The sequence below is a fragment of the Salvelinus fontinalis genome, chromosome 18 (assembly GCF_029448725.1).
Source record: "Salvelinus fontinalis isolate EN_2023a chromosome 18, ASM2944872v1, whole genome shotgun sequence".
NCBI classification, from domain to species: Eukaryota; Metazoa; Chordata; class Actinopteri; order Salmoniformes; family Salmonidae; genus Salvelinus; species Salvelinus fontinalis.
The window spans coordinates 10,750,751-10,772,417 of record NC_074682.1 but is presented as its reverse complement, the minus strand read 5'-3'; the positions used below and the strand labels follow the sequence as shown (position 1 = coordinate 10,772,417).

Sequence of the window (21,667 nt, the reverse complement as noted above, 5' to 3'; positions counted from 1 at the left end):
CCCCACTTGACCCCTCCCTTTCCTAGCGTGGGAAAGATGGATTGTTGAAGATGCTTCCAGCTATTTGTAATTATGTCCCCCAGCTTGCTCATTTTTCTGAATTCTAACACATGCCAAGAATATCACAAATTAAAACCATGTTCTCTCTTACTGCACTAATAGTAGGTGAGGAGACAATTTGTCATGCTATTTATTACTATTGATAAGAATATAATACAGATACAATGAATATTATATCAACATTATTCTGAGGCAGAATAGTCTGTGTGTGTGTGTGTGTGTGTGTGTGTGTGTGTGTGTGTGTGTGTGTGCGTGTGCGGTGTATTCTTGAAGGAAATGTACAAATAGACAGCACAATATTATTCATTTCATAAAAAAACGAAATGCTCAGGGTACACTGAAAACACATCCGCTCTACACAGGTAGTTCAGAGTCTAATGACATGACCCCACCCTTCGGCATACCATATATGGATTGGGCCCACATTCCCAAAGGCGGAGCTCATGACGCCACCTGTTTCTCAATGGGACTTTCGGCTGTAACAACGGCAGTAGACGGTAGTGCTCACAGAAGTTCGGCGATATTACGAGATCCGCACACTGAGTAATTCCCGTCAAAGTTAAAGAAATGGATTTCCGTCGTATTCGTTGTTGTTCTTTGTTTTTGTATGTATTTATTAACCATGTGTTTATTACTCTTCAATCGAAAGAACGTAAGTACAATATTTTTTGTCTTAAAATGGGTTTGTAAAGAGCTTTGCTTTGTGGCTCCACATGGTTGTGAGGTTTGATGAGTTGGGGGATTGGGCTGTGACATGGCGTTCTTGTAATATTATTGTATATGTTTTGTAAATTACAGTGCTAATACAGTGTTAACTTTAAGCTTTTCTCCTCCAATATTTTTTTTCCAATATAACTTGTCAATGTGGGGAAAGACCCCTCTAACAATTCCATAGGCTATTGAAAAATATTTAATGTACTGTTTGTTGAAGATGATGAAGATGATTTTAAATTGTCTAGAAATTGTATAAGAATGAGCCTTTGTTGAGTTAAAGAAAAGAAAGCCAGTAAATTGTACACAGCAAAATCAGAAGTGTGAAAGTAACTCGCTGTAGTGTTGATTTTAACACTTTTGCAGTGTGTATATGCATCCACTTTCAACAAAGTGATTTTCACACTTTCAAAGTGTTACAATTTTAGCATTTAGACTGTGTTTCTGTAACCCTATACAGAGTAGAAAATTAAGACTGGCTGTATGAAATTCACTATGCACTGGAGTGAAATATTAAGGATTTCACTATACACTGGAGTGAACTAATTAGTATTTCACTCTACTCTGGAGTGCAATATAATGAAATGGTCTATTGAGTAAAGACACATTTGTAGAGTTACCACCCATGACTGTATTTGTTAGTGACACAGACATGGTTGTTATTTTAAAAGGCCTATGGTTTTCACCAAATGATTTCCTAGGTAAATGCTATCATTAAAATTAAACTCTGACAATATACATGACACATATCATATGACCTTACTTTAATGGCCTAGTTTTATCCTAACTCAGTGGTGTTAGGAAACTCCTGGTTTACAGGCCATATCAGCCTGCAAGTCACATTATGCTGGCTTGCAAAGTGATGTGTAATTCCTGTTGGAATCCAGACATAATTAGGATATTCAATAGTGTAATTTTTATTCACCCGCATTCAGAATGACTGTCAGGATAATGGAAATTGATAAAGGAGACTACCTAAACCATTTAAACTGGAACAACCATATCAGTAACGAGTGCAATAAATCAAACTAACTGATATATTTTCCTTTGTGTTGCATAACATTAATAAGTCAATCAATGTACATGCAAAAACACAGACATTAAAAACAATCCTAAAAAATCTACTCGCAGTAGAGCATGCTGGGAAATGATAATGCTGGGCGTGGTTTTGATGGGACTGTTTTACTCTCTACAGTGTAAGACAATAACTCTGGTTATTAACACCGACACTGGGATTATTTTTACACCACTGAGTGTTAATTTCACTCTTACAGAGTGAATTTAACTATTGAATCAACACTAGAAATGTAACAATAAAAAAATCAACACTGGCTAATTTACTGTGTGGACTAACTTGGACTACGACAACTCTCTAGAGACCGCAGGAGCGGTAGAGATACTCTTAATGATCGGCTATGCCAACTGACATTTACTCCTGATTATTATTTGACCATGCTGGTCATTTATGAACATTTTAACATCTTGGCCATGTTCTGTTATAATCTCCACCCGGCACAGCCAGAAGAGGACTGGCCACCCCTCCTAGCCTGGTTCCTCTCTAGGTTTCTTCCTAGGTTTTGGCCTTTCTAGGGAGTTTTTCCTAGCCACCGTGCTTCTACACCTGCATTGCTTGCTGTTTGGGGTTTTAGGCTGGGTTTCTGTACAGCACTTCGAGATATTAGCTAATGTACGAAGGGCTATCTAAAATAAACTTGATTTGATTTGATACTTCAAACATACAGTAATGATCATTCTCAGTATTCTTCATTTATAAAACTAGGTAATATTGGTATTTGATCATGTTTCAAGGAAGAAATATTACTCTGCAGGGTTATAACTTATAAGAAGCTTTTAGTTTCAATATTGGAGTGGACAGGGTCTTGTACTGAAGAAAGAGGGGATAGGAGTGTAGGCTGTGTCGGACTTGCGTTGGTTCTTAGGGATGATCCCAACTATTTTCACTCCCTTTATCATGCTTTTTAACTTCCCACGCTTTTCTCAGCTTTCTTCATCCAAACATATAGTAATTAATAGTTGACGGTTTATTTAATCAGGTTTGTCATGCCAGGGCATGTCCTCTTCAAAGCAGTGGCTGGCATGATATTGGGCCTATTTGGGGAATCTAGTTCTGGGTATTTCTACTGTAATAATTGTTGGCTCAGAGAAACAAAGTAACTTTGATAATCCAGTTGTAGAGTAATAAAACTTGTCCATTGCTAATTACATTGCTAACTACACATGTTCAATTGCTTATAAACACCTTTTGTCCTCATATGAATTAAGAATGTTTTCTAATAGTGCTGTCTATTTGTCTTTCTGTAGAGGTGCTGCTGGATATGAAAGCTTCTGGGGGAGAGTTGGGCTGGTTGCCCTGGCCACATGAAGAAGGGGTGAGTAGTTATATCTTAGGAATTATAAGGATTTCCTTAGTCTAACCAGATGGTCGATTAGGCCTCAAAAAATGATATTGATTGTAAGATGTATTTCCCCTACTAGTACACAATGGTGGTAAACATAGGATAGATGTCACACAATGTTGATTCCAAGCCACATTTTAAGTAGCATGTTTTAAAAGGGTCATAAGTTCTGCTCTCCAGAGGAGTAGAATGCGAGCTATTTTCTCCACTCTCATTCCTTCAGAATAGTTTTCTGGGAAAGATGGAATGAGTGGCAGCTCGCAAAGTTAGCCTTCACTAGTTTTAAAGCAACCCTTTAATAATACAACTATGAATGTCATATAAATGTCAGGGTAAGAGCTGCATCTGAATTCACAGGACAGAAGACACTTTTCTTGCATAGAGCCAACAGGTTGTTATAATTCCTACAGTAATCCAGGTTCCTGTCAGTCAGTGTGGAACATAAGACGAGGGGAATGAGAAAGGACGGGAGATGGGTTGTGTGGGAGAAAGGCATCCCTCTATCTATAGTTGTGTGGTTGACTGTCTAAAAAAAGCAACAGGACGTGGCCAGTGGCAGTGTGCTGACTGCTTTTCTTTTGTGACCATGAGGTTTACAGACCATCCAATGCATTCTATTGGGTTTCCCCCTATTTTATGATGTTTTACCCATTCTCACCAAACTTCCTCAAACTTTTGAAGCACATTTCAATTTGACTTGGGAGTGGAAGTTTTAAGAATGCACATTGTCCTTGTCTTTGATCTATATCTATCTTCTCTTCCTTCGCACACACTAAGTTTCTCTCCTACTGCTGTCGCAAGTCCACGAAACAGACTTGGAATAAAGCACTCACTGTGCATGGTCCAATGAAATATGCCTTTATGGCAGTCATCTGAGGTGTTAAAATAATTCAGGATGCCTATTCATTTAAAGCCCTGTGCTTAATTAATGGATGCCTTTAAATACTGCTACCAGGCAAGCGTTTCCTTATTTTCTCTCTCTTAAAACAGACTTAATTGTAGCCAATATCGCTGCCATGTCTTTTCCATGAGCCTATAAAAAAAACAGTTTAACTGCCTTAATGCTTGGTATTCCACAAGAGTTTTGGTTTTAGTGTTATGTCTGTCTCACACAGGCACTCACATCTGTTTGTGGAAGCCACACACGTAGTTCAGCACGGCACAAGTCCAGATCAAATCCTTCCCTGGCATGTGGAAAAAAGTAGCAGGAAATTAAGCTTGAGCATTTTATGGGCTTCTCAGCAGGCAAACAGTTGTTTCATGAATAAAATAGCAAACTGACCCTTGACGAGAACAAAACCCCCTTAACGTTATTCTCATTCTCTTAAACCCTCTCCCTCATTCCCTCACTTTTTTGCTGCTTTTGTAACAGTGACCCTTGTCCTGTACATTGTGTTAAACTTAACCTCTGTTCTCTCTCTGTTTCAGTGGGAGATAGTTCAGACAGTGGTGAATGGCTCCCTCCTGTACACCTACAGTGTGTGTAACATCGACGCGGGTGAACAGGACAATTGGCTCCGGACCACCTTCATCCAGCGGCGCCCAGGGACCACCCGCGTCTCTGTGGAGCTGCGCTTCGTCATGCGGGACTGCAACACCTTCGACGGCGCCTCGCTCGCCTGCAAAGAGACCTTCAACCTGCACATGTCCGAGGCTGATGCTGACGTGGGTACCATCTTCCGTAAGGGCCAGTTCCGCAAAGTGGCCACCATTGCGCCGGACGAAATCACGCGAGGCCGCGGTGCGCTGAAGGTCAACGTGGAGACACGGGCGGTGGCCCCTCTATCCAGGAAGGGTTTCTACCTGGCCTTCCAGGACACGGGAGCGTGTGTGGCACTGCTCTCTGTGAGGGTGTACTACAAGACGTGTCCGTCCACTGTGCAGAGCCTGGCCGCCTTCCCAGAGACGGTGGCGGACGCCCTGAGGGAGGTGGAGGGAACATGTGTTGAGAACGCCGTGAGCCAAGCCACCCCACGCATCTACTGCACAGCTGAGGGAGAGTGGGTGGTGCCCGTGGGACAGTGCCAATGTCGCGCAGGCTACGAAGCTGTCGGAGACTCCTGCCAAGGTAAGACTACAGCCAGGCTTCACATATTGCATCTCTGTACAAACCCCGACCCTCTGCCTGTTGTAGTGTTGGCCTAAAGCGGGCTCTGTTGTATTGGGCGTTAGTTTTAAACAGTAGCTGTATTTATAGAAGCACAGGGTCTAACCACCACCCTGACTGGGTTTGAGAAATGACTGCATGGGAATGTTAATTGTAGTTTCTTCAGTGATTTCAAACACCTCACAAACAAAAACAGTGAATTTTTCTGGATTCATAGGACTGAATTTAGAGATAGCAGGGGAAGGTGTTTGGACATGTTTTTGTTTGTTTTGTTTTGATTAAGTGGCTCTATAACAGCAATAACAGAGTTCTAGGGTTGTAACACTAGTTCCAAACATATTATGGGAGAGGAACAGAGGGAGGGACTGTCTGGGAGAATAGATGAAAAAGCATAGAGGAAGTTTTTGAACGTTTTGACTGCGGTTGAGAGGTCTCCTGGTAATCTTACCTGTTGCTGTTGGCCAACATTCTTTCCACTGTGTTTGTCTCATACTTAGGAATGAGGTGGGTGAGGAGGATACGGTTTTGTAGACGAGGAAAACGGGACAAGGGAAATCTGACTATAGAGGCTTGAGGCTTAAAAGTGTTAAGTTGAAATAGGAACGTTGTTCTTTAACAATGTGCAAATGCTTATAAACCGTCCAATCTGATTTTTCTTAGGCGAGGGGACTGGTCGAATGAGAGACATTTTTGTATTTTTAAATGTTCTATTTGAGAAAGACACTGAGTACGCCTGAAAAGAACACACTATGGTAATGTATTGAAATTGAAATGGGATGTTTGCTCACATTGTTTGTATGGAAGTTGTCTTTGGTATTCCGGGGTGTGGTGTGTTAAGCTATCAGGAGGAAACATAGGAGGGAGGGGAGACAGGGAAGGAGAGACAGCGAGGGAGGAACATTACATGATTGTATGCTCAGTGAGCTGTGGGGATTTCTGAAAGGAATTCTTTCACCCTCACGTCACCTCCTGTACTGATTGACTGAGGAGGGCAGTGTGGCTGGAAGTGCCGACTGAAGAGTACCTGAGTGATGTGTCTTCTCCACACAGCTATTTGTGTGCGCCTGTAGCCATGGCTGCGGTGAACCACAGATTACAGGGACTGTGCCGTCACACCCATCTCAGTCAGGAAGGTTATACTGAGTCAGTCTGTGGTTTCTGACAGACAAGAGGCTCCCTTGTTCAACAGCCAGAGATTCTGGTCACCTTGGGTGACAGAACTAGTTAGATTGTATCTCTTTTACTCCCTATTACAGTAGTTTATAGACCAGAGGTATTCATCTCTTACCTTACGAGGTCCGGAGCCTGCTGGTTTTCTGTTCTACCTGATAATTAATTGCACACACCTGGTGTCCCAGGCCTAAATCAGTCCCTGATTAGAGGGGAACAATGAAAAAATGCGTTGGAACCGACTTTGAGGTCCAGAGTTGAGATTGAGGGATATAGACCGTCAGTATAGTATATAGGTCAGGTAACCAATTTAGCTCATAGTTTGACATGTTGTTACCTTACGACAGAGAAGAAACACTTCCATTTATCTAAACATTGAGAAAGTAGTCCACCACAGCTCCACGCCTGAGAAAGAGTACTTCAAAGGGGCTGATAGTTCCAGGCGAAGGGGGAAGGCCAAGCTCAGGAATGTTCCAGGTCCAGAATTCCCCACCTGAAGCGGAAATTGTCAGGGAGTCCTGGAGAGGAAAGGGGCATGTTTTAATACCAGGAAAAAGTCTGATTCCAAACCCTGCTGGACAACCTTGTGATCAGGATACAGGAAACATGTTTTTGTCACCTTTGTAAAAAACAAAAGAGAAAGGTTATTGTACAGCGGTTGTCATAACGCCTCAAAGCCTGAAGCCAATACGTCCCAAAAAATGTATTAGGGAGTTTTGGGGGACACTCAGTTGTCATAATACCTATCGAGACCTAGGCCAATCTTTCAAAAAAATCTAAACGACGAAAGTCCAGAAAATTGCCAAATAAGGTCGACGTGACAAACTTGTTCAGTTAATTATTACACTGATTTATAACACCGAGTCATATCCTGATTCTCTGTGTAGTCAAGCAGAAACACGTTCCTGTCCATGACAATGTATTTATGGGATTTCACCGAAGGCCCTCTGGAGAGGATCCACTGGGAACGAGGAATTAAAGGGGAATGTTGGACCAGGCTGACTCAAATAAGCAGGTTGTCCATGACTCTGTGTGAAGTCGCGTGGGAGGGGAGTTAGTGGTTAGTGGATAGTTGGTGGTCGCATGAGAGGTTGGTTAGTTAGATGTGTGGGACCGCCGGGTGCTTAGTTAGGTGTGGAGTGTAATTTAGTCAAGAGGATTAGTGTGGAGCAACAGGACAGCTTTTAGAAGGATGACAAGCCCTGCTTCACTCCACTCATCCGGTCGTTAACACACGCAACGAGCTCTTTAATCCTTGTTCCCACTCGTTAGAACAATGGGCCGACACAGAGAGCAAAACACATATTCAATTAATAGAAGCCACTGCCACCACCGCTCATTCATCAAGGGCACAGCAGCACATGAAGAGATCGACCAGAACAATGTGAGGCATTATTTCAGTCCAAGGTCCCCACTTTTAGTGAGGCATTATTTGAGTCAGATATTTGAATGTCCTTAGTTTGCAAGAATATATATTTTTTTTAAATGACACTTAACACAATGCGTCAATAAACAAACAACCACGTTATTACATGCATAACAACACATATCTTTCAAATACTTTTAGTCCGCTGAAGTTTTACCCACTGCGATTTGAACATTCTTGAAAGATTGCTCTCATGCCACGGATATACGCCGCGCACATGCCACCGTTTTAAGGGCTCTAATAATTAAACGCAATTTATTTATGGCACCACTCAATCCAAACACCGTCACAATAGATGAATAGGGGTGGGGATGCGTTGATACGTGACAGGAGTCCTGCTGCTCCTTTTTCAGATGAAATAGGCTGGCCTCCTTTTCTTATGCGTAAGGGGCCCTATACACCCCCACACTCCCCGGGTGACTCCCCAGAGAGAACTCCTGTTGGTACTTTAGACTTTAACCCATCCCCCATACATCCATCTATTCATCTCAATCCCCCCTACTCAAACTCAAAACTCGTCCCCATTCTTTTATTGTGGGTCTGGTTGTAACGCAAAGGTCCTTCGGCCATAGTGATTAAGTCACCGGCAGATCCCTCTTGTCCATCACAGGTCACCCTCTTCCCTATAGAGGCTAGATGAAAGACTGATCCCCTGGGGAGACATGTGAATAAAGGGAGAGAGGGGAGATAGCTCAAAGGAACCATTCTTACACGTTCTTAAAGTAAACAGTCGATCCCACCAAAAAAATGTGCGTTTAGGCTCCAACAACACAGTTGTTCAACAACATCTCCCCTCTAGCAGTTCTTCCTCCAGACTTCCTCTCTCCCCCTGCTCCATCCTGGCATGTTGTCATTTGCCATCAGAGGAAAAGAGGAAGGAAGGAAGCAAAACGTTATACTTGCATTCCTTGCATCCTGGTTTCTGTCCAATACACACACATTAACCCCCACAAGTTCTGGAATGGAGGGTCATTTTTTTCTCTATATTCTACAGGACAATTGAAAATCGCCAGCGGTAACCATGTTGCTAGAGCTCCTCAAACAATAACCACATCTGCATTCACAGTGCTAATCAAAGGGCTAACCAGACCCTTCTTTTACGTTGCTGCTACTCTCTGTTTATAATCTATGCATAGTCACTTTAATTCTACCTACATGTACATATTACCTAATTTACCTTCGACTAACCGGTGCCCCCGCACATTGACTCTGTACCGGTACCCCCTGTATATAGCCTCACTTGTTATTTTACTGCTGCTGTTTAATTATTTGCTACTTTTATTTTCTGTTTTTTTACTTATCTATTTGTTACTTAACACGTATTAAAAAATATATATCTTAACTTCTTAAAGCATTGTTGGTTAAGGGCCTGTAGGTAAGCATTTCACTGTAAGGTCTACACCTGTTTTATTCGGCGCATGTGACAAATACAATTTTATTTTATTTTATAGTTCAAAAGGGATGGGAAAGACAGAGTGATTATCTGCTGTGTTTAGTGTTTCCATGACATCCAGTTGACAGTGTGACTTGAGGATGGAACTTGAGGTGAAAAGGACAAGTGGAAGCAAATCGTCAGGAAAATCCTATTCCATTCTGTTTGAATACAAAGATCCGGTTACAGTTTAACCACAGCCTGAGTTTCCTTCCAAGCCCCAGGGCACTGACAGAGATACCGTGTTATTGTATTGTAACTGAATCACTCTCGCCCCATTGTGTCTATACATATAATACTAGGACTAATAGTCACCCTCCTTTCTCTTTCAGCGTGTACGCCAGGCTCCTTTAAAGCGTCCTTGTTCAGTGAATCCTGTGAGGTTTGTCCGGAGAATACTGAGCCATCTACAGCCGGCGCCCCCCTGTGTCCATGTATGGAGGGATTCTACCGCTCCCCATCAGACCCTCTTACGTCAGCCTGCTCTGGTAAGAACCATGGCCAGGTAGTCGGCTACAGCGAGGCGTATCGCTAACAAAGGGTTTAGCCACTTCTACGGCCTTTCCTTCAGTTATTCTGTGGCCGACCAATGGTTTACCTCATACCCTCATACAATACATTGTCTTTATATCATCGTCATGGTGACAGAGGAATCATCAGTATTGTTCATTGGATGTATTAGCATGTCGGAATGTCTCGTAATAACTCTGTCTACTCTTTGCCTCCTCCTCCTTTAGCCCCGCCCAGCGCCCCTCGTGACCTGGCCTCCACCACTCTGTCAGCGGACGGCAGGCTGCAGCTGTCCTGGAGCCCGCCGCTGGTGACAGGAGGCCGCCGGGACATCTGCTACAGCGTGGTGTGTGAGCGCTGCGCCGGGGCCCTGTGTGTGCCCTGTGGGGAGAAGGTCCGCTTTCAGCCCGGCCACACGGACCTCCAGGACACCGTGGTGACTGTTGGCGAGCTGGAGCCCCACCTCAACTACACGTTCACTGTAGAGGCCCGCAGCGGAGTGTCTCAGTACAGCAGCCAGAGACCCAGCAGCACCATCACCACCTCTCTGCACTTCACTGATCCCCCCAAGGTGACGTCCATCCGTCTGGACGAGCGGAGCCCCACCAGCCTGTCTCTGTCCTGGGCTCTGTCCCGCCGAGCACCATCCCACGTCAACCACCGCTACGAACTCATGTACCGCAGGAAGGTAAGCCAGACAAAGGCACGCATCCCTCCTCTCTCTCTCTCTCTCTCTCTCTCTCTCTCTTTCTCTCTGTCTTCTATCTCTCCATGTCAGTCCCACATGAAGTGAAACACAGCAAGTCTAATAGTATTAGTGCAGCTCTATAGTGAATCCCCTCTCAGTCCTCCTCTCTCTCTCTGTCCCGTGCAGGAGGACGACAGTGAGCGTGATGTCACTACATACACAGTCCTGGTTCTTGAGAAGAGTTCGGTGCAGATTAGTGACCTCTCCCCTGGCACGGCCTACATGTTCAGAGTCCAGGCTCTCAGCCCAGAGGGAAAACCAGGGAGTTACAGCATGGAGCATGAGTTCAAGACCCTGCCCATGGGTAAGTGCCCTAGAAACTGGAGACTGTTCTTTTTCTCCAACGTCCAGACAGGATTTCTTTGCCATTTGAGTGTGTTGTGGTCTAACTGTGTTCTCTTGGGGTTTTCAGCAGAGTCTCAGATCCAGAACAACTCCACGGTGGTCATGGGAGCTGTAGTAGGAGGAGGAATCATGCTGCTGGTTGTTGTAGTCGTTCTACTGCTACACAAACGGTTAGAACACACTACCGCTATCATGTCCCTCGGTCCTAAGATAGTATATGATTATGGGTGGCTCACGGGCCAGAGCTGATTGAGAATGTAATGCCATGCCATCTGTAAGATGGTTTTTACCAGAGTAGCTGTTGAAAACTGTAACCGTAGCGGACTGAGTCTGTGGCTGAAGACGAACTTGCCCTTTCCGCGCCGGCAGCCTGTCTGTGATAAAATGGATGGACATTGTTCAACCCTGAGAGGGGATAGACGAAATGAAAAGCCACGTCGTGGCTCTAGCTAAATTTGTCTAGTCACCACAGGAAGCATGTTGATGGGTCTCTAGGCTATTTAGTTAGGGAGGCCTTGATATGAATGTCTTAGCATTGCCTGTTGTCTGACCAGTCCTAATAGTTACTGTGCTTCCTAACAGGAGACTGAACTTCCGTCACCGACAGCGATCAGAGGACCCCTACTTCTCCAGTACAGGTAAGAACCACAGCAGCCATGAATATGTACCTAGATTAGATTAGAGATGTGTCCTACCGAAGAGATTATTTTCCCATCTCCACCGCCTTCACTAATTGTCTTCCACACTTCCTCAAGATCAACTGAAGCCCCTGAAGACCTACGTTGACCCACACATGTACGAGGACCCCAACACGGCTATCCTGAAGTTTGCCAGCGAGATTAATCCCAGTCTTGTCACGAAGCAAAAAGTCATTGGAGCCGGTAAATGTCCAAACAGTTTACAGTAACATTTTGAACAAATCTCTCCGATCCCCTTACCTCGAGGTGAAGGTTGATGTATTAGTATTCATCTCTGTGTGTGCTTTTGTTTCTCAGGTGAGTTCGGCGAGGTGTACCGCGGTCTGATGAAGGCTCCAGGGAGAGGAGAGGTGGCGGTGGCCATCAAGACGTTGAAGCCAGGCTACACCGAGAAGCAGAGGCAGGACTTCCTAAGTGAAGCCAGCATCATGGGCCAGTTCTCCCACCAGAACATCATTCGCCTGGAGGGAGTCGTCACCAAGTGTGAGTCCCTGCTCTCAGACACTGGTGGTGTCTCAAATGGCACCCTATGCCCTATATAGTGCACTACTTTTGACTACACCCCTATGGGAACTAAAGGGAATAGGGTATCATTTGGGACATGGCCACTGATTGATCCTCTACTGATTCACTGAATAGTTATTTGTGAGTTATTGTCGTTATCTAGCAGAGTCCCATATCTCCCATCTCCTATCCACTCCTATCCATGTGCCTCTTTCATTGACATGAAGAACTAAAATTTGCCCCTTTTTATTTATTTATTCAAGCAGTCAAGCATGCCATGATTGTGACGGAATACATGGAGAATGGAGCACTTGACAACTATCTAAAGGACCATGATGGGGAGATTTCATCGTACCAGCTGGTGGGCATGCTGCGTGGCATCGCAGCAGGCATGAAGTACCTCTCTGACATGAGCTACGTGCACCGAGACCTGGCTGCCCGCAACGTTCTGGTCAACAGCAACCTGGAGTGCAAAGTGTCTGATTTCGGCCTGTCCCGCGTGCTGGAAGACGATCCTGAGGGCACCTACACCACCAGCGTGAGTCAAGCCTCCATAGTACTGATGTTAATGTATGGGAACAGAGTGGGGGTATCACAATCTACCATGTGCTTTGCAATTTGTAGCCTAGTTATGTATTTACATATTATTGGGAACAACGGATGAGTAATGCCATCAGTGAGCCTCCTGAAACCTTTACGTTAGTAATAGCTAGTGAAAACATTCCTTTCAGTCTCATTCTTATGATGAGTTCTTGTTGCTGTTCCTTCAGGGAGGGAAGATCCCCATCCGCTGGACCGCCCCTGAGGCCATCGCCTACAGGAAGTTTACCTCGGCCAGCGACGTATGGAGCTTCGGCATCGTCATGTGGGAAGTCATGGCCTTCGGAGAACGACCCTACTGGGACATGAGTAACCATGAGGTAGGTCCTACGCTTAGTCTGTCACGTCTTAGGGAAATGACAGGGTGCTGTAGGTTTGGTTAAACACAAGGCCTCTGAGGCATCACCTCTGGGTATTTATTCTGGGTGGATAGTGTTTAAGACAACCCACTCAAGGCCACTAAGTCAAAATAGTTCCCACAGTCCCTCTTCACATAAAACTGTTAGTGTCCTCACAATATACCCTGTTGAAGACAGCTTGTCTGTCGAAACGTTGGACTTAAAATTGTTTTGCATCTGAGCTCCTAGTTAGGGAGCACCGCTACAGTTATGATGTATATAATGCTATTTATACATTATTTTTTATTTATTCATTTTTTTTTTTTTTTAGTGTCCACACATTAACACAAAACATGTTCTTAGAGTCTGTTGGCCTCGGCCTGGCCTAAGACAACAGTGGGCGATAAACACAAGCTCTGTGAGAACACGGTCTAAACCCCGCTTCCTCCACTCCTCAGGTGATGAAGGCAATTAACGAGGCCTTCCGGCTGCCTGCGCCCATGGACTGTCCATCCACCGTTTACCAGCTAATGCTGCAGTGTTGGCTCCAGGATCGCTCCAAACGACCCCGGTTCCCTGACATCGTTAACATCCTGGACAAACTGCTCCGGAGCCCAGAGTCTCTGAAAACCATCGCTGACTTTGATCCCCGGTAAGATGCCAATGAATGAAGCTGATCTCCCCTGGACTTGACAGTTTATCTTGTTCAAATCACATACTGTAAATATAACACTTACTAACCAATATATTTCCCTGTTCTTGCCACACAGTGTGTCCATCCGCCTGCCCAGCACCAGTGGCTGTGACGGCTCCCCCTTCAGGTCTGTGCCGGAATGGCTGGAGTCCATCAAGATGAGCCAGTACACTGAGAGCTTTGCCTGCGCTGGAATCACAACCATGGAGCAGGTGCTGGCCATGAAGCATGAGTAAGTACTACACACATGTTCAGTGACCACATGGCACAGATGCATCATCCTCACCACATTGCAGGGCTTAGTTGGCACCCTGCCACATTTGAACATACAGTAAAAGTATTCAGATCTTTGTTAAGCATTTGTTGTCCGGTATGCCACACGATCAGTGATGGAATGCGACACTCTCATTCACTGAATGCTGCACTCACCCCCCCCCCCCCCCCCCTCCCGGCCCCCGCCCATCTCATTACCCCCATACCATTCCTCACTGCCCCACCCTCAACAGCATCATTGTACTCGGCTCCAACGGAATATGACTTTCCATATTTTGCTGTGTCATGTTCAAGTAGGAAGTTGCAAAGGCAATCATATTTGATACTTTCCCTAACAGCTCCTCTCTCTATCTGCCTTCTCTCGCAGCGACATCAGGAACATTGGCGTGAGGTTACCAGGTCACATGAAGAGAATCGCCTACAGCATTCTTGGACTTAAAGACCAGACCAGCTCACTTAGTGCTTGCAGTACAGTGTTTGCCGTGTGAGACCCCCAAACTGAGATTCCCCAGAATAGGACTGCACTGAACATCTCATTTCACTGTCACACTTAATGGGGAAATGGAGCAAGTTGGGTTGAAGATGGTTGTACTAATGTCAGAACTACGCTGCTTTAGACTGATCAGCGGCATGATTGAAGAGGACCCTGCCAGCCAGACAATAAGAAAAGACAGACATGTAAAACGTTGAAGTACCACATGACAAGAGACACTGAGAGATGTGGTTACAGAAAAAGTCATGTATAAAGAACTTTTTATATTATCAAGTGTCGAAATACTGTATAATGGCAGATAGGAAACTATAGCCTTTGAAATAGCTGTGTGAGACCTGAGAAGAGGAAGGATGGCCCCACTTTGTATTTCTCTCTTAAATCGAAGTCTGAAAAACAAGAGACATTCAAGCTAAGACATTCCAGGACCAGGTCTCCCTCCTCCTCAAGCACTCACATATTCCACCAGTGACTTCTGGACTCTTATTAGTTTTATAAAGATTTGAGGCTTTGAAATAACAGATGGATATATGAGAATGCCTGTCTACTCAAATGACAGGTTTATTGGTCTTCGGGAATATTTCCGCTCAGGGCAAGAGATCAGATACTTTTAATCTTTCCGTTTGATTTTGTAGGTTCCATTCTGGCTGCAATCCACCTCATATACGTTTCTCCTACATTTTGACATTTTATTTTTCTTTAGTTTACAGTTTGCCTCCATCTAGTCTTATAGTGGTTCTTCCATTATTATTTAATATTTATTGTATTTTATATTTATTATATTTGTTTAATTAAAAAGACACTGATCTGGCACATGTTTGTAAATATGTATTTTTCTGTCCAATAAAATCAGTGTTGCCTTGTGACTGAATCACTTGTCTGAATTGAATCAACTAGCAGAAAATACACGTTGGTACATGAAACACATTAAAAAGAAGCAAGAATGTTTGATTGAAATAGATCAATTGAAATGGAGTTTTCCTTGACACCCACCCAAAGTTCATTGGTTGTGTACACAGTTTACCAGATGTTATAGCAGGTGCAGTGCAATGCTTGTTTTACTAGCTCCTAACAGTGCAGTAAAACGTCAAGCAAGTACACAAATAATCCAGAACTAAAATCAAGAAATGTCAGAATGAATCCAATTCACAACCCAAATAACACAGTTCGCTAATACAGTTGTCGAAGAAGAGTCCGCTTCGATGTCAATTGGTGACTGTACCATGGTAGTCTGAAATGTCACATCTCCACTCCACTGTACTTCATCAAATATGCATCGTCAGTTACTGAGCCCCTGCTAAATTCCCTCACCCTGTATCTGGGGATTCATGCTCATTCCTCTTCAATGAACAATTCACTCATCTTTTTGAGTTGGACAGCAATTACAGAATGCTTCTAAATTTAATGTTGAGAACGAACACATAGTGTGTTTATCTATTGGAACGTTTCATATCCACTGTGTTATTTTGCATGAATCTATATGCTATCTCAAGCCTTTATTAATGTCCAACTGTATGGGCTAATTGATTATTATTATGATTATGTACTTCTTCAAAAGAATATGCAGTTTTGTGCTCTGGACAGATCTAAATGGTAAATGAAGATAGATGAATAGAGGAGATAGAGGTGTAGGAAACGACAGCCACTGGCCCCCAGCTCTCATTCTCTCTCCTATGATACATATTGCACATGGTTATCCAGGCAGCAAAACATTCACCCACCCTGCCTCACACACACCAACAAAAACGGACTCCATCTCACACACAGTATAAAAGAGAGTACGCGAGGACAAAAGGTAGGGCTGTAGTGGACAGTGAAGTCTCCTCACAGTAATGCATTGGACGGATTAATACAGTGGAAAACGACTGAACATTTGCCATTTCCACCATCTACCTCCTCACTTCAACTGCACTCAAAATCCTGCATGGAGAGAACTAAAGGTAACGTCACACAATATTTAGGATCCTCACACTGTTTCAACAATACCAACAAACTTGCAGGTCCGTTCAGAAGATGTGTTGTTTTATCTGTGTTATGACTAACTTCACAGGAGATATTGATAAGAAATAGAGTGGTTTATGTAATACTACAGTTAATTGTGGTGAGGATGAAAACTAGCTGCAGTGTGCGTGTACATCTGGGGGGTAACGGAGGTGTAAATGGCTGTTATTTTCAGGCCACTCTCATCCTACGGGGAAGATCCAGTCGATGGGAGACATGTACCTGTTCACAGTCGATGTGAGTGAGTACTCTCCAGAGGATGTCATCATCACATCGTCAAACAACCTTATAGAAGTCTATGCGGAGAAGGTGAGCTGAAGTTCCGGTACATCAAACACTTTTTGTGTTTAAGTTATTGTTGTTACCAAATGTACATCTATTATTTTTTTGTTGTTGTTGACCTCCCTTACATTCATCCTCTTTCCATGTTCTTGTCTCATCATTTGTTCTCACCAGCTAGCAGAGGATGGCACGGTTAAGAACACTTTTGCCCACAAGTGCCAGTTGCCGGGGGACGTGGATCCCATGTCTGTGACAACCTCATTGGAAAACAATGGTGACTGTCTGACTCTGACTGTCAAAGCCAGAAGAAATTAGTCTTCCATAGGATGTGGGAGGTGTTGAAAAAGTTTAAACACTAACACACACACACCAATCCGGTTGCATTAATTCAGATGATTGTATTCAAATAATTAATTACATTTAATTCACATTAAATTCTAACTTGGGGAATGGGGTGGGGCATAATGTCCCTAGGACAACATCTATTCTTGAATGAGGCCCCTGGGAATGGTGCTCCGCAGTGCCTAATTTATTCATTAAGTTGGTATATGTTTGAATGGATTTTAATATAGCCCAATGTTTGTTTATTATTTAATGTTACGTCTGTCAGTCCTTCTAAGACAATTTCCAGAATAAACGAATCAAACACCAGCAATGGAAGTCAATAAAATTTGAAGTTACCGGAAGTTAAGCATTTTATTTTATTATTATTACATTTTTTTAAAGTATTTTTTTGTCGTTGCAGGAAGTAGGTTGTCATCAAAATAAAGGTCCGTGGTGAAACGCTATGTGTATGATCTTTTTTTGTATGATCTTTTGTTATTTTTCAAGGATTACATTTTGAAATGTAATGTTTAAGAAAAGTCTAACTGTATTTTTGTTGTATTGCACAAACAAATTGCACTGTACAGGAAAAACAATCGATTGTGTGTCCATAAAACCAGTCAAGTCTACTCACTACTGTCCCTAGAACACAAACCAGGTGAGTTTAAACAAAAAGCAAGGTGATAGGAAGTGTTGCTGGACTTTTACTGTGGTCAAACAGCTTAAAATGGGGTGCCTGGACACCATATGGTTCAAATAAAGCACTGCGTCATAGGACGCATTGTCATACCAAAATACCTTTAATGTCAAATACATATCTTATTATCTTCCTTCTGGTGGACACTTTGGAAAATATACAACATACTATATGTGTATTCAAAAAGTCAAGAGAAATGCAAGTAGATTTGGTTTAAAGAAAGCATTATTTATTTATTTATTTATTTTTATTTATTCATAACTCTAGAAATCAATAATTTATAGGCGTATAGTTTATTGCATTGGGGGCTATGGAGTTGGTGGAGTATAAAGTGTTGCTGGGTATTTAGACCAGAGTCCCCAATGAAACAACACCATATATAGATTCTACTGACCCTACTGAGTATTCCCAACCCCACTTTTACATCAGCACATATCATACTTTTTTCTCTATAAGCAACATGTAATTCATATACAGTGTTTTGCATTGAAGGCATTTATTTGACATTGGAAAATGTTTTAAAACCAACATTTCATGCAAGTGTAAAATAAATATGAACAAATATGCTAATGTTTAGACAATAATTGTTCTTATATTATGAATAAATACAAGTTAATTACATTTTTCTACTACGTGAGGGACTTTTGCGTAGGGGAAATTCCGTAACCCGGAAGTACTTAAAAAAAAGAAACGTCTTAATGTTGGTGACGAGACGCTGGGTTGGGTGTCAAGGTAACAACGCGTTCTCACAATTTAGTCGCACAGCGCTACGGTAACAATGTGTGTTAAAATGTAATTAATGAACTTCAAAAGGTGCAGGGACTCCTTATCAGTTTGTAGACGTACATAGAGCAGATTATTTATAGATGCCACGCCAGTGCGTAGTCGAACCACAAGATATGGCACAAGTCCTCGATCCTGGGTCGATTGTTGTAGCCGACTGGCACCGAAGTGCAGATAGCAAGGAGTTCTTCAGCAGGATTCTACACAAGAAAAAACGTAGAAACTTTGGTATGTTTCTTGACTTAGTAGCTGCTAAGTTGCCCTGCTTGTATATCATACATAAATCATACCGTACACAGTTAGCCTTATATTGATTCATTAACTTTACATTTGAATAAAGCAAATATATTTCAAACAATTTTCCAGGTCTTCTGGAGGCTCTAGTGATGCCCCCTAATGTGTCTGTGGACACTGTTAACTACAAGATCTTCATATCAGGAAAGAGTGGGGTGGGGAAGACTGCTCTTGCTGCACGTCTAGCTGGACTCAATATTCCCAACATGCACTATGAAACTACAGGTAGGCCTAGTGCAGCTGTGAACATTTGGCATAATACCTGGATATTGTGGGTTAAATGAACATGTGATACAGGACGTTTCTCAAGTAACACAACTGTTCTTGTAGGTATTGAGACCACAGTGGTGTATTGGCCTGTGAAGTTGAGGGAGAGCGGTCGTGCTCTGTTTTTCCGCTTGCAGCTATGGGACTGTGGAGAGAACGCCTTACGCCGATTTGACCACTTGCTTCCGGTATGCTTGAAATATCAGCTTCACCTAACACAGAAAAAAAGCACAATAGCATTAAAAAAACGGCACAATGTTTCAAAATGATATAATTCCCTTTTCCTGTGCATCTCAGTCCTGTAAGGAGCAGGTGGATGCCATCCTCTTCCTCTTCTCCTTTACTGACCGAGCGTCCTTCGATGATCTGTCCAATCAGATCGCCAGAGGGTCTGAATCTTGCGACAGAGTTGTGAAATTGGTTGTTGGCACCAAGTATCCTTACATTGTTCCCTTTGTGTGTGTGTGTGTGTGTGTGTGTGTGTGTAGTTGACCGTTTTGGGACGACTAATATCCACTACCCAGAATTCTTTGTTCTTGACAGCGACCTCAGATTTGACCTGTTCATGCATACAGACGTGACGGAGAGAGAGGTGACTCGGTTCCAGGAGGTCTGGGGGTTGCCTGTGTTCCGTATGGGGGGTGACGTAAGCAACGTCAGTAACCTGGGTGAGGTAGCCCCCCTACTGAACTGCCTGGCAGAGCACCTGTGGCACCAGGACTGTGTGGCTACCAGGTCTACTACCCTTCCAGTCGCCACACAGTCAGAGGCTGCTACTGTGGTACATGTATGAAATCCAATAGGTTGAGAGACAATTTTTTCATCTCCCACACCACTGTTGTGGTGCACTCAACAGAGATGTCCTGGATTACCTTCTCACATAGGACTGTGGAGAAACAGAACCTGCATCTGAGTTTATTGGGTCTTTGAACATGTTCAACTTTGTGAGGACAAGAATTCATCCAGGCCTGGAAAATGAAACTTGAGGAAAATGGTGAATCGCAATGTTGGGTTTTTTCTTTTTAGGAACCACTGCCACCTATAGGTTAAACAGGGAGAAGAAGCAGGCTGTGTTTTTTATCAATCTGCATTTACACATTTTTCAAAGTTGGGATCTTGGTAAACAGAAGGGATACAATTAGTAGCCAGTGTTGGAGTAGTGAACTACATTTTGCAGTAGCTTGGTGGTATTTGAACTAAATTCAAATCTAGGTATTGTTTTCAGTAAAGAACTTTTGTTTTTGTCATGTAGCAGTATAGCTAACTACAGGAACTATACGCAACTTTTTTTGCAATAATAAAATATGGGTGAAGTAGGCAAGAATTTCCTTTTTCGGCATTAGAACTGCTTAATTCTCACTTGAAACAGTGGTGTTTTAGCCCAAATTACACGTTCTGTTAACATCTGACGCCAGAGTGATATTATGTTCTTGCAATTTGTATTCTGACATTTCAGATATGATTTATAATGTAGTTTGGATGGAGTGAACTACTTTTTCAAAGTAACTTCAGTTAAGTAAACTATTTTTCTAAAGGGTAGCTTTAGTGTAGCTTAACTTCCAGTGTGAAGTCATTTGTAGCTTGGTAAACATTTTCAGAGTAGCTTCCACAACACGTAGTAACACACAATGTCAGACCTTGACATTGCCAAAATCCATTGTCCGGGTACACCAGTTCCTCATTTGCTGAACCCCCTCTTTGCACTCCGTCTCCACGGAACATTGGAGGATAAAGAGAACACATAGGGTTGTAGGCTAACCATTCGACAATTGACCTCTACCTTGTCTACGGCTTCAATAACCTCTTTCAGACAGGGGATCTGAGTCTTGCTCAGTCAGCTTCAGAATTCTCTGCAATGACTTCAGAAACCCGCAGCATTAACCTCAACAAATTCCTCTATACCAGACCCCCAACCAGTGGAGCCATGGACTTGCACCACTCAATACTGCTGCTCCTCTGTCGCTGTAGACTCCGATCTCCGAGGCTTGCTTACCTCCACGATGATCTTCAGACAAGACAGAGAAAATAAACTGACAGCAATAGAGTGAGGGCCTCCTGGTGCATCATGTTGGTCACATATGGCATGTAGAGGGATCAGAACATAGGGCCGTGATGGAGCAAGAATCTCTCCAACCGGAGATCACCGCAACTCCAGGCCCAGCAGAAACCTGCAGGTATCAGAGCAGTCACTCAACCTAAAGCCCCATAACACACAAGTTGGTATATAATGTCAAACAAATGGAGATGGAGGAATTTGTTTTTTGCACAAACGGAACAGGAGTTGACGTAGCAAATAACGTCCTGCGCCAAGGTAGGCCACCAATTCTTCTCGGAGATCGATTGAGTAGTACGAGAAATACCTGGATGCCAAGCGACGACAGCTGTGTGCGCCCAGGTCAGCAGCCGATGTCTTATCCCTGTGGGAATGTAGATGCGCCCAGGTCAGCAGCCGATGTCTTATCCCTGTGGGAATGTAGATGCGCCCAGGTCAGCAGC

At 43.4% G+C, this 21,667-nt stretch overlaps 3 protein-coding genes across 4 annotated transcripts; all 3 read left to right on the top strand.

Moving 5' to 3' along the window:
- The first annotated feature begins 550 nt into the window (after positions 1-550).
- On the top strand, positions 551-15,394 carry LOC129814945 (ephrin type-A receptor 2-like). Of its 2 annotated transcripts, none has more exons than XM_055868119.1 (15): positions 551-712; positions 3,094-3,161; positions 4,617-5,256; positions 9,656-9,811; positions 10,061-10,521; positions 10,708-10,885; positions 10,994-11,096; positions 11,509-11,564; positions 11,682-11,807; positions 11,922-12,107; positions 12,395-12,666; positions 12,899-13,048; positions 13,525-13,718; positions 13,837-13,992; positions 14,401-15,394. In XM_055868119.1, the coding sequence occupies exons 1-15, from the start codon at positions 628-630 to the stop codon at positions 14,519-14,521; spliced, it is 2,952 nt and encodes a 983-aa protein (XP_055724094.1). In that variant the 5' UTR covers positions 551-627; the 3' UTR covers positions 14,522-15,394. The 2 variants fall into 2 exon arrangements, with proteins under 2 accessions (XP_055724094.1, XP_055724092.1); XM_055868117.1 differs by having other exon boundaries at positions 12,392-12,666.
- Positions 15,395-16,317: 923 nt separating this feature from the next.
- Positions 16,318-17,583, top strand: LOC129815950 (heat shock protein beta-7-like). The gene is made up of 3 exons (XM_055870161.1): positions 16,318-16,463; positions 16,700-16,833; positions 16,981-17,583. The coding sequence occupies exons 1-3, from the start codon at positions 16,448-16,450 to the stop codon at positions 17,119-17,121; spliced, it is 291 nt and encodes a 96-aa protein (XP_055726136.1). The 5' UTR covers positions 16,318-16,447; the 3' UTR covers positions 17,122-17,583.
- Positions 17,584-18,493: 910 nt separating this feature from the next.
- On the top strand, positions 18,494-20,487 carry cplane2 (ciliogenesis and planar polarity effector 2). The gene is made up of 5 exons (XM_055868116.1): positions 18,494-18,838; positions 18,977-19,129; positions 19,235-19,359; positions 19,469-19,605; positions 19,724-20,487. The coding sequence occupies exons 1-5, from the start codon at positions 18,694-18,696 to the stop codon at positions 19,962-19,964; spliced, it is 801 nt and encodes a 266-aa protein (XP_055724091.1). The 5' UTR covers positions 18,494-18,693; the 3' UTR covers positions 19,965-20,487.
- Positions 20,488-21,667: the final 1,180 nt, after the last annotated feature.